At 37.9% G+C, this 12,655-nt stretch overlaps 1 protein-coding gene across 1 annotated transcript; it reads left to right on the top strand.

Annotated features, from left to right (window-relative positions):
* Positions 1–5,496: 5,496 nt before the first annotated feature.
* LOC118822967 (prostate stem cell antigen-like) lies at positions 5,497–12,018 on the top strand. Its single transcript, XM_036592306.1, has 5 exons — positions 5,497–5,563; positions 5,958–6,059; positions 6,912–7,013; positions 7,906–8,013; positions 11,637–12,018. The coding sequence occupies exons 1-5, from the start codon at positions 5,515–5,517 to the stop codon at positions 11,807–11,809; spliced, it is 534 nt and encodes a 177-aa protein (XP_036448199.1). The 5' UTR covers positions 5,497–5,514; the 3' UTR covers positions 11,810–12,018.
* The last annotated feature ends 637 nt before the right edge of the window (positions 12,019–12,655 follow it).

The following is a 12,655-nucleotide window of genomic DNA, read 5'->3' as shown; positions in this document are numbered from 1 at the left end:
TTTAACTCAAGCATGTGGTTTGTGCACTTCATCCACCACTGCATACATGTCTGCACAGTGTTATATTTTCAGGGTTGGTGTGGCTTGTGGTGGTGGTGATATCTTTTCATGAGGCCATTAAAATTCTTGTGGAGCCCTTGGCTGAATGTGACATTAAATTCTAGCTCACAGTTTAACACAGTCTCAGATCTCAATGGCTTCATCTGGACAAATTGTTGATTTTAAGTATCACATAAATATTCGTGATGTTTATTGTCTTATATATTGTTGCCATATATCACCTTTATCTACTAGTATTATTTATTTGAATGTCTGTATCTGCAAATATGTTGAAAAAATCAATACTTTTCACAGGGTGTACTTACTACACATGACTATAGAATAGTCCATAGAGTATTGAGTGTGATGATGATTAATAATAATAATAATTCCAAAATCATTAATAAAATACACTATAAACAGATGAAACTATGTATAATCTGAATAATAATGTATGAGTGTATGGTAATTTTGCCCTTTCAGTATGTCCAGGTTTATCTACATATACATATTTCAAAAGAAACTGACCTTCACTTTGAGACATGCAGACATGTGTGACAACAGCAGCTTTGCTGGCAGATTTCAGAGGTTGAGAAAGGATGTGGTTTTTTGAAAACATACACATACAAATGCATACACGTACAAAGAAAAAAAAAACTGTGGTTTTTTTAGACCGCTTTAGAAGTCTCGAAGGTTTGCCTCTGCTAAACCAACCAAGGCTTTGTGCACTTGAAAAATATATTAACAGCATGTATGTTGCATGTAATGGGATAAAAGTAGTCAGAACATATTTTCAGAATACAAAAACCAAGTCCCTTCACTCAAGTTCCATTTTGAAAAGGCAATATTAAGAACACTGTTTTGAGTGAAGAGTTTTTAGGAGAGTATTTTTAGAGTACTTACCCAGTAAATGAAGAAATACAGTTTTAGTAACTATTTTAAAGTCAAATTTACATTAAAAAGTTTAGTAAATTTAATAGGGAAGTGCAGAGTAATGAATGTAAGAAATACCAAGTACATATCAGCTTTAATGATTAAGCATTTCACTAAATACTATATATACTATATCTCTATGATCTCTATGGCTTCATGTCTAGCAAAATTCTCTACTTCTCACACAGTCACAACAAACACAATGGCCCAAGCTTTTGCAAGTTCCAGTCACTTTTCTCTCAGCCATAATGAATATGATGGTTCAGAGCTTTTGCATGTCCATTCACTTTCGCACAATCACATTACACTAGGCGAGCTTTCAGTCGCTGTCACCACACTCGCCTAAGCTAATGTATCGCATGCATGAGCCCTGAGTTAAGGTAATGCATGTATGGGCCCATTGCCCAAGCTAACACGGTGCACATGGCCCAACACCTTCTTTGAACACAAAACCTTCTTTGACTCTTTGACCCATCTGTTCATAGCACATTGTTCCAGAGGTCCTGGTCCTTACCTAATTATTCATTAGCAAACTTTAGTCATGTCCTGATGTTCTTTCTAGACAGTTCTCTTTCTGCTTCCTTCTGGCGCACCTCCCATGTAGGTCAAATTTGTGTAGCCTTTTTTAATGATAGACGCATGTACTTTTACATCAACAGTGACAAGAGCTACCTACGATTTTGTGATTCTTTGAGACTTCTTAGAAGAGGTAAGGTTTTAGTCAGTGCATGTATGGCCCTGTCACCCAGTAAACACAGTGCATGAATGGGCCTGTGGCCCAGTGAACACAGTGCATGAGTGGACTCATGGCCCCAAGCTAATGGAGTGAATGCAATGGGTTCTGTGGCCTTGACCTGATGAGTGTTTAAAGTGGGTCTGTGGCCCCGAGCTGTCAAATGGATGCAATGGGCCCATGGCACAGAGTATACGTGTGAATGCAGTGGGCCTGTGGCCCCTGGTTTATGGAATGAATGCAATGTTCAGGCTAATGAGCACCCACAAGCTTTGCATAATGGCAATGAACACAATAGGTTTGAACCCTCAGGACTATGTAAATATTGCTGCTGTTTAATGCAAGTAAATGGAGAAATAATTATTTCCACGTAATTTCAAACCACAACAAAGGGCAATTGCTATTTCAAATTATGTAAAAAAAATGGAAAATGACAAAAATGGAGATACAAGGTTTTGTCCCAACAGGAGTAGTGTTATATATCATCACTGTCCAATGAAAAACAAGTATCTCCAAAATATGAACTTTACAAGAGAAGGCAAAAACACTTTTACCTTTCAATGTAAGTCAATGTAAATTTGGTTTCAAATGATTTTAGAGCATTTCTATTGGTCCAAATTTGTACACAACATAAAGGACAGCTGGTTTGTTGAAATTATGTAGAAAATTAAAAATCAACAAAAATGGAGATACATGGTTTTCATTGGACAGTGACAATATACTGTTAATATATATCACCTTTATCTATCAGTATTGTGTAAATGAATGTCTGTATGTGCCAATATGTTTAAAAAGTCTATACTTTCCACAGGGTGTACTTACTTCTTCACATGACTACAGAATAGTGAATTTATTATTTTATTATTATTATTTATTTATTTTTTATTAATATTATATTAATATTATATTATTATATTATATATTAATAATGGTAAGAATACTTGTAATTTATAACAAAAATCATTAATAAAATGCACAATGAACAGATAAAACAATATGTAATGTTCAGGTTTATCTATGTATACAGAACACAGCATTCATAGTGTTGTGATATTTTACTAGAGTGAGACATGCAGGCAGGTGTGTCAACAGCAGCTTCGTTGTTAGCAGATTTCAGAGATTGAGGGAGGATGTGGTTTTGTGGAGACTGTCTCTGCTCAAAACTTCCCAGTGTTAAAAATACATGCAAAGATGAGAAACTGTGTTTTAGACAGCTTAAGAAGTCTCAAAAGTTAGTCTCTGCTGAATCAATCAAGGTTTTTTCACTTGAAAAATATGTTAATGGCATGTATGTTGCAGGTAACGGAACACAAGTATTCAGAATGTTTTCAGAATACAAAAACCCCAAGTTACACTTTGAAAAGGCAACATTAAGTTTGATTATTTGTTATATTCTTGTATATTATGTAGATTTTCTCTTTATCAAAAGTCTTGTTTCACTGGTTAACCTGTATTAGTATAATACATTTCTATTTTTGCCTTTTTGCCTGTGTGTTGTTTTTGCTTCATCCGTTCATATCTCACACTACAATACAGACAGTACTTACTTTATATCATTGTTTTTTAAACTAGATCTGGTCTACAGCTTTTATAGTAATGTGTACACTATGTAAAATGTTCTAAGAGGGAATATTTGCTGTGTAAATATGTATAAAGTTACACTTTCAATGTGTAACAGCTTTGTAAAGACTACTTATTTCAAATTAAAGTCTGTGCAAGTACTTCTGTACTCACCTGTATTCTCAGGTTAGAGAAGTGTATAATACACCTTTGGGCTCGTAGTGGCACCTAAGTGCTGCCACTATTTCTTTAGAAACACTGAATGTCCTGCTAAAGTCTGAGTTCAATGATAAATCAACATGAAGAATAATATATTTAATTCAGTGTTACTGAGCTCTTTTGAGAGATGATCAAACTGACCAATTTCTTCAGTAGTGGACATTTTCATTAGTGATAAGCTTAGTATCAGTGTATCAGTACTGGACTCATGTTCTGATGTAACATACATAGACTTCCAACAGCACCTGGAGACGGCAACAGCTGGGCTACCTCTCCCACTAACATGCAGGTTTTGCCTATAATTTGTGTATTGTGTATGTTTCACATACTGTTTGTCCAGAACGTGCAAGTCAAAGATTGTCTAAGACCAGGAAACGTTACTGGACATCAGGATACGGTGTAAGGACTTAACATTCAGGCCTAGAGTCAACTACAGTCTTGCCTAAGACTGGAAGATGCTGTCAACGGGCTTGTGAGCATAAGCAAAAGGGTCAGGTGAGTTGGTGTACAGGCAAGGCTAGCAAAGCTAACCAGAATACCACTTCTAAACCTACGACTTGCAAATGTCTGATCACTTAAAAAAAAAGATGAACAAAACAAGCAGTATAAACTCAGAAGCTAGACTCAGGCTCATGACAGATCTCCAAACCAGGCACTGTTGTGTTTTTATTTTTTACTGAAACAAAAAGAAAAATAATCTCAACACGTCATCACGTTCACACAAGCACACATAACCTCACATACAAAAACTTAACCAAGTCAAAACTTAAAAAATTAGTAGACTCAAACTCTGAGTAGGGAGAGAGGGAGGAGGGGGTGAGAGTACCTGCAGTTGTCTTCCCCATCTAATAAAGACTTGGTCAAATTATACGTTCGTCAAACTTAGTCGAATACATCACTTCTGATTTGCTATATTTTAAACAATACTATCATTATCTCTCTGATTGGTCGTTAAGGCGTATCAAAACATTGGATGACATTAATGCACATAGGCCATGAGGCAGTGTCAAATTAACATCTTGTTTTTCAGCGTTGATGACCCTGTGTGATTGCAAAACGGTGTCCCTCTTAATGACATCAGCAAAAGTCACTCTCAGTCAGGCCCGAGGTCTTGACGGTTCTCGGTTATATGATGATGGAAATACCCAGTTCCAGGTCCTGTGCCACAAACTGTAAAACATAAATCCTACAGACCTGTGCTCAAATGTCTTCAAAGCATTCTTAGTGATTTTGTTGGTTTCTGTTAATTACTTCTTATTTTTGTCATTTATAAATGTAATTCTCTTTGTAAAATGTTATTTTTGTGTCATAGCATATTTTTATGTTAAATGTGAAGTTTGGATGTATAACATGTTTTTGTTTGCTCACAATGCTGGTGTTGTGCCGATCACCATGAGTGCTATAGAATGGCAAACATGCATTAAACTATTAGAGTCCTCAGCAATGGCTGATTTTAGTCTTATCTGAGCCAATTATTTGATACTGTACAAAACAGTTGATTTAATGTAATGGATTTGTTTTAATTGATGCCAATATGCTACACAAGGAAGAGTATTTGATTCAAGTTAACCTAAGCATTAGCAGGACTTGTAAAAGGAGAATATTGCCAACTAATCTAAGTTTACAGTGCAGCCAGCCACAATATCTGTTAGGCTAGTTTGGAGATGGGCAGCGCCCTTCTCAAGGACAATGTCACATGCCTGACAGAGAAAAAAAAGCCAAAGAACTGCTATTATTCCTATGTGTTAGAAATATATTCTTAAACAAAGCATTCTATATAAAAAAAGATTCAAGCTTGATTACAGGATCCCTTCAACAGCATATGCCCTAAGTATTAGCATGTTCTTTTATTAAAGACATTTGAAATGTGGCTTTAAAACCACGAGACTAAAGGGGGCAGGTGGTGTGGTAACAGTGGAGAGCTGTAAACAGGAACAATACCTTCAAAGCCACACCTTCTCAGAACTCTATATAAATGAAGTTGACTCTCATCTCTCCATCACACTCTCAACTTCTCAAACTCACCAACAATGAAGATGCTGGTCACTCTGATGCTCGTCTACATGCTTTTTTCAGAAGGTACTGGTACTTAATATCACATGGTATGCCTATATGTTTAAATCCAGAGAATTTTCTTTTTCAGACTGTTGTATCTTCTTATATATCAACTATATGTATTCTATTTTAAATCTACATTAAATAGTTGCAATGTGCAGAGTGTTAGTGGGAATGTAAGCCTCAGACAACCAAAACTCATTATCAGTACTAAACGATGCAAAATATCATTAGCCTTTTGCACATTCACCACTGTGAATCATTTCAGAATGAAAACTAAATGCTATTTTTGATACTTTATGTTTGGTTAACTTTTTTCACTGTTTGTGATCCTGTGAAGAGGCTAGCAGAACATGTGCTTATTTCTATTTCATTTGTTTAGATTCACATTTCATTGTTTGTTTCTTTATCTGTGAAGCTTTACAGGGTTCTGCAGCTCTGAGGTGTTACAAGTGTGAGGGGCCAACATGTGATCATGAACCTGTGGAGTGTTCTAGACATCAAGATCGCTGCATCTACGGTAAGAAATAAAGCTCAACCTCATCTAAGACTCTACAGCACACAACTCACAGTCTCACAGCTGTTTGTTTGTTGTAACTCATTTATGTGAAAAGTTGTGAGCAGTAAAGCTTATATCCATATTTGTATGAAATCAAAAGGAAATCACTAGAGCTGATTTCTTTTGATGAGGTTAGGTTTAAAATGCAGCATCAACTTTCCAAAACAGTTTCAATATTAAGCTGTCTGAAAACGTATTGTATGATACTGAGCTGAAGTAGAGGCTGAATCATCTCTGAATTAATCAAATTTAAGAGCTCACATCTCCAAACATCTGCCTATTTGTAATTCATCAGGAAAACATCAGTAAATACTCATTACTAACACAGCTCCATAAAAATATGCCGAATCAGCTTCATAATAATAGGTTAGCATTTTACCAGCATCATCAGAATTATTAAAAATATACTACTTAATTCAGACATATCACAATAAAATACAGGCACGATCTTCAAAATATCAACAACTATACTGTAATTAAACTTCTAAGGGAAACATTAGTGTGGACTTCACGTACCCCTACAATGATGGGATATTCCACCAGGATAATGCAGTGTGCCATCGGGTCCAAGTTGTCCAGGTTTGAGGAGCGTTCTGGAGAGAATGATGTGGCCTGCATGATACTAGTTTCTGTCCCCTGACTTTTGGCATGTCAGTGTATTTTATTCATGTAGGATTCCATCTGAATGGAGTAAATTCAGATTCAGCTTTTTCAGTGTTTCAATGTTCTATGAATATCTGTGAATGGTTTTCAGCTCTGTAACTTTCTTTACCCCTCCTTTCTCTTTTCTCTTTCTCTCTTTCTCTCTCTCAGATGGAACGATGGGTTCACCATATACAGTGAAAGGATGTGCAACCAAGGCTGAGTGTGGTGCAGCAGGGAGAACGTGCTGTGACACTGATCTGTGTAACAAAGGTGAGAGTGTTATAAAAGTGTTCTCCTGTAATATTCAGATTATAATAATAATCTTATTGTAAAAAACAAAATGTAAAGTTGCCACATTATTTTAGCTCTGGTCTCTCTCTCTTTCTCTCTCTCTCTCTCTCTCTCTCTCTCTCTCTCTCTCTCTATCTCTCTCTGGTTGTGTTCATCTTTATTTATATCTGAGTCTGTTTAACTGTCAGTAAATAAAGTAAAAATACAAAAATACCAGCGCTGGATAATCAGCACTGGATCTGTGAATGTGAATCATTTCTTCAGCCAGTGGGCAGTAGGGCTGCTGTTATATTATTAATTCATTATCCTACCTGTTATTTTGACTCTATATAGACTTTTAAAATTAAACCGTAATAAACTCTGCGCAGCGTTACACTGATTCTAAACAACATTGTTGGACACAGATAAACTTGGAAGTCTTATATAATCATCTAACCATGAAATGCATGTAGTTACATGTAAACCTTTTTCTTACACAGTTCACAGAAAGAGGGATAAATGTGCTCTAGTAGAGCGAACTGATTCTGAGTCAACTCAGAAATATTTCAGGTCGTGACTGTGGAGATACAAAAAAGTAACTCAGTTACTCAAGCAGTTTTCCACTAAATAACTTATTTACTCTTACTTGAGTAATTTACTTTATTAATACTTTTACTTGTACTTACCATTACAGTAGTTTTTCTTGAGTAGGGATTTTCAGTACTTTTTCCACTCAGTTTTCAGTATGCCGCGCATGTGTATTTAATTGTGTATTGTAACTTCATCTATATTTGATTTCAGTGTGGTTGGTAAAGTGAAGTGTGAAACATTTTACCTTCCATGTATTCATTGTTTTTTTTGTTTTTTTTTGCTTGTTTGTTTGTCTGTGTAGATTTACAGCCTCCTACACCTCTGAAGTGTTACGAGTGTAAGGGACTGATATGTGATCATGAACCTGTCACTTGTCGTTTTCCTGAAGATCGATGCTTTACCATGACCGGTAAGAAATAAAGCTCAATCTCATCTTAGACTCTGCCACACACACATAATCACAGTCTCACAGCTGTTTTTTGTGTTGTAGCCAATTTGACGGAAAATTTTTGAGCAATAAAGTTTGAGTCTATACTTGCATGACTTCAAAAGGAAATCACTAAGACTAATGTTATTCCTACAAGTTCTTCATGGGATCAGGTTTAAAATACAGCATCAGATTTCCAAAACAGTTTCAATATTAAAGCATGTCTTAAAGCATATTGTGGTGGTCTACCGCTAACGAAAGGACTATAATGTTGTTCATTTTAAAGTTCATTAGTTATGTGGTTGTGTGGGTTATGTTGCTTCTGGGATATTGTTTGGTGGGTGTGTTGCATCTGTAGGGGGGTGGGGTCAACGGTGACATGAAGGCTTTAGTTGGTGGTGACCTCTACCTAGGGAGAGGAGTGTTCATGTTTGATTTATACTAGTGTTCAATAAAAAGAAAAGCTTGGAGCAGAGAAAATGGCTTCACCTGACTCTTGGTCTGGTCAGCATCACTTTGGTGCTCAGAAGAGGGATTTCGCCACTGAAATACAAGAGCTTGAGCAGCAGATGAAACAATTCCGTGGCAGAAGGCGAAGAAGAAGATTAGCCAGTGGAAGAGAAGCTGATAGTGGAGAGGACGAGAGGAGCAGTGCAGCGGCCGGTCAGAAAAGCAGCAAGCAAGCCGGTGAAAGTGAAACCACTGAAACACATCCCATGGTCTTTCTCTGCTGGTAGAGCAGAGCCAGCACATATTTCTGAGGAAAGACTGTGGGAGCTGTATGCAATGCAGCTGCAGATGGTTGTTCAGCTTTGTGGCTGGAGAGAGGTGGACACTACGATCCAGCTGTGCTTGGTCATGGGGGGAAAGCAGTCCAGACGCTTGTGGACTTGTTGGTGGAGCAGCACGGCAATCCCTTGCAGCACTGACCACGGCTTTCCAGCGGTGGGCTGCAGATGCTGGCAGTGCTGTCCATCAGAAAGCTGCTTCCAGACAAACTGAGAAAAAAAAGGATGTGGACAAGTGTATTGGAAACAGAGTTAAGCACTAGAATGGTTCAGAAGGAGTTGGTGTTAGAGTATTTTCTGATCGCATCACTATATGAAGAGCTGCGGTGGCACGTGTGGCTCATTAAAGCCTCCAAGCTCATCCTCATCAACAGGGCTTCAAAGCACTCAAGTAACACTGCAATGCAAAGCCTGAAAGGGGGGGCGGCGTGTGAATCGGCCTCTGAGCAAGTGGCTGTAGAGTAGATAGGAGTGGATAGTGTGTTGGTAGCATGGAAAAAAAGGGACATCGCACACACTAATTCCAGCAGGAAACAAGAATGGGCAGCTCCATGAGAGAGTAATCCTTAGCATTGCTTCCTCTAATGGAGAGAGCAGCTGCCTCTGTGGGCTTCCGATAGAATTCAGCATCAATGGAGAATGGCTCACCGCACTCATCAACACAGGCTCAACAATCTCTCTGCTGCGGCTGAGCGTGCTTCCTCACACCACAAGAGGTATGCGGCTGGGAGGCTACTACCATCCAGCTCGGCTCTGTTACTGGTCATGAATTATTTCACTAAATGGCCTGAGTCATATGCTGTCCTGACAGAGTGGCTGGTAGAGCAGTTCTTGTGCTGCTTTGCCATGACAGAGGACACAGTGACCAGAGGTGCAACTTTGAGTTGGTGGTCATGGCTGAGGTTTGAAGCCAACTGGGTATCTAAAGACTTGGACCACACCGCTCCACCCTCAAAGTAATGGTCTCATGGAGCATTTTAACCGAATGCTCGCTGCTCAGCTGGCTATCATCACTCACCAGCATCACCTCGATTGCCCCTGGGATCATCTGAGCTTAGTCCTGTTCTTCTTATGTTCGGCCATGGTGTGGTTTCGGAGCCCACTGGGGTCGGAGGAAGACAGCGTTACCAGAGTGGAATATGCTGAGGAGCTTGGCCACCATTTCCATACAGTGCACCAGCTCACCAGGGACCATCAGGGTGAGGCCAGCACTTTGCAGAAACGGGCAAATGACTCACGCCATGAAGTCTGAGTGTGGCTGTGCAACCTGCACCACAGGAAGGGGAACTGTCTCAAGTTACAGTCACCCTGGAAGGGCCACTGTGTGGTGAAAGAACACCTGGGTGAGATGGTTTATAGGGTGCAGCCAGGGCAGCAGACTGTTGTAATTCATAGGGAAAAACTTGAACCCGTTAACGGACCACGCAGGGCCAGGCGGAACCATCATGTCTGGGTCACCAGTGGTGTGAAGCCTTTAGTTGGGTGGTGACCTCCTTCTAGGTAGTGTTCGATTTGTACTAGTGTTCAATAAAAAGAAAATCTTGGAGCAGAGAAATGGCTTTGCCTGACTCTTTGTCTGGCCAGAGTCACAATAAATTCTGTGACACTAAGTTGAAGCAGAGATCGGATCATTTCTGAATTAAACAAATTTAAGAGCTGACATTCCCATATGTCTGCCTGTTTGTAATTCATCAGAAAATGCCAGTAAATATTCAATATTATTAACACAGTAAATGTCAAATGTCATGTTGAAATGAGCTTTAGGTTACTTGTTTCGGAAACATCATAAAACACAGGCATTATCTTCAAAAGCAACAACTGTACTGTAATAAAAAATTCTAATGGAAACATTAGTGAGAAAAACACCCTTACAGAAAATTACATATATTTCACATGTGAAATGTCTAAAAACATAAAACTTACAAGGAAACACCTGTGAACAATGTGTGATTACACGTGAAACAGCATGTGATCACAAGATTTCAGACGTGATAACACTGTTCAGATGTAATCACACATTTTCCATATGTGAATATGTTTTCAGATTTGATGAAATTTTGACGTGATCACATTTTTTCACACAAACACTTTTTAAATGTAAAAACATGTGAGGTCTGCAAAAGTAGATGTGTTCACATGAAACTTGTGTGTTTCTTAAGGAAAAAGGACTAATAATAATAATAATAATAATGCATAAAAATATTGCATAAATATGACAATGTTACAAAATTATTTTACACCATTTTGTGTGACTGCAGCACCTGACTGTAACAGGGAATCAATACACAATGAGTCCTTAATGATGATATGAATAGTTTTATTCCAAAACACATTACAGACCATTTTTTAACAACTGTCATTTTTGTTTTATGATATACATTGACGGAGGTGGAGCTCAAAAAAACAATCTAAAGCAAAGAATATTGAAGTAGATATATAGAATTTCTTCACATTTTGCTTAAATTTTCCTCAGCAGTCATAAGTGGGCTATCATATAGATTAAACAGTAATAATGTAGTAATGGGGTTGAATGGTAAACAGATATATAAAAAATTACAAACATTATTGATACGTTAAATTTACATTTACATAATTTAAATGAACATCACTTCAGCAGGAATATATTACAAAAAATATTACATCAACAAATCAGTATATTTTATTCTTGTGGTAGCGCATCTCAGTGGAGTAAATTCAGATTCAGTTTTTCAGTTTCAATGTTTGAGGTTCAGTGAATATCTGAATGGTTTTCAGCTCTGTAACTTTATTACCCCCCCGCCCCTCTCTCTCTCTCTCTCCTCTCTCTCTCTCTCTCAGAAAAAAAATATATGGTACTGGCTAATACTGTAAAGGGATGTTCACCCAAGACTGAGTGCGATAAAACAGGCAGAGTGTGCTGTGACACTGATCTGTGTAACAGTGCTGAGGTGGTTAAGCTGAGTCTCCTCATCATGCTGGTCCCTCTGATCCCCTCCATCCTCTTCATCTGAACTCTCTGCTGCTCCTCTATCAGTGATTCATCTCTTACTGGAGGAACAGAAATATTATAAATTTACTGTCTGGAAACAATTACATAATCTTCCTACATTTAATGTCTCAGCTGTACTTTCAGATAATATGTGATAAATGTTATAGATTAGAATAGATTGTACTGTAACTTCTGTAACTTCTGCATATCAATAAAAAACGTGAAGACCAAGAGGGGTGTAATGTAGTTTTATGTGGCCTTAGAGATGAATAAATGAGGAGAATTCACTCCTCAGAAATTTCATTTAATTAGCAAACTGATTGAAATGACTTTTTCTTGCACTTGTCACCATCATTAATTCATTGATAAAAAAGCCTAATGTCCAAGGTACAGTGTTTAGGACTCACTTTCCTCTTGACTGAAATGAAGCTGGAGAGACAGCAGCCTGTTAGTAAACAACGTACATGCAGTAAATGACCTCTAATGACCACAGCTATGAGTAAAATAATGCCTCATTTATAGCTACAGTCATTATTATTATTATCCTCATTATCATTATTATTATTAGTAGTAGTAGTAGTAGTAGTAGTATGCTGGCCTGGCCTTACACTATATCAATAACAGTCCTTGGGCAGGACTCCTAACACCACCTTCACCTACCTGTGTAAAATGATCAAATCGTAACTTGCTCTGGACAAGAGCATCTGCCAAATGTCATGAATGTAAATGTCTAAACATTCATGCAAGTAGTTGCATGTTGTGAGTTGCTTGAAACAATTTTATGCGACTTCACTGTTGCATGAAACACATTCAATTTCTCCATTAGTTTAACCACATCAGCAGCTCATATTTTGGCACCCTGCCACTG

This window comes from Colossoma macropomum, unplaced genomic scaffold (assembly GCF_904425465.1).
Source record: "Colossoma macropomum unplaced genomic scaffold, Colossoma_macropomum, whole genome shotgun sequence".
NCBI lineage: Eukaryota > Metazoa > Chordata > Actinopteri > Characiformes > Serrasalmidae > Colossoma > Colossoma macropomum.
This window is presented reverse-complemented; position numbering and strand designations above follow the sequence as displayed.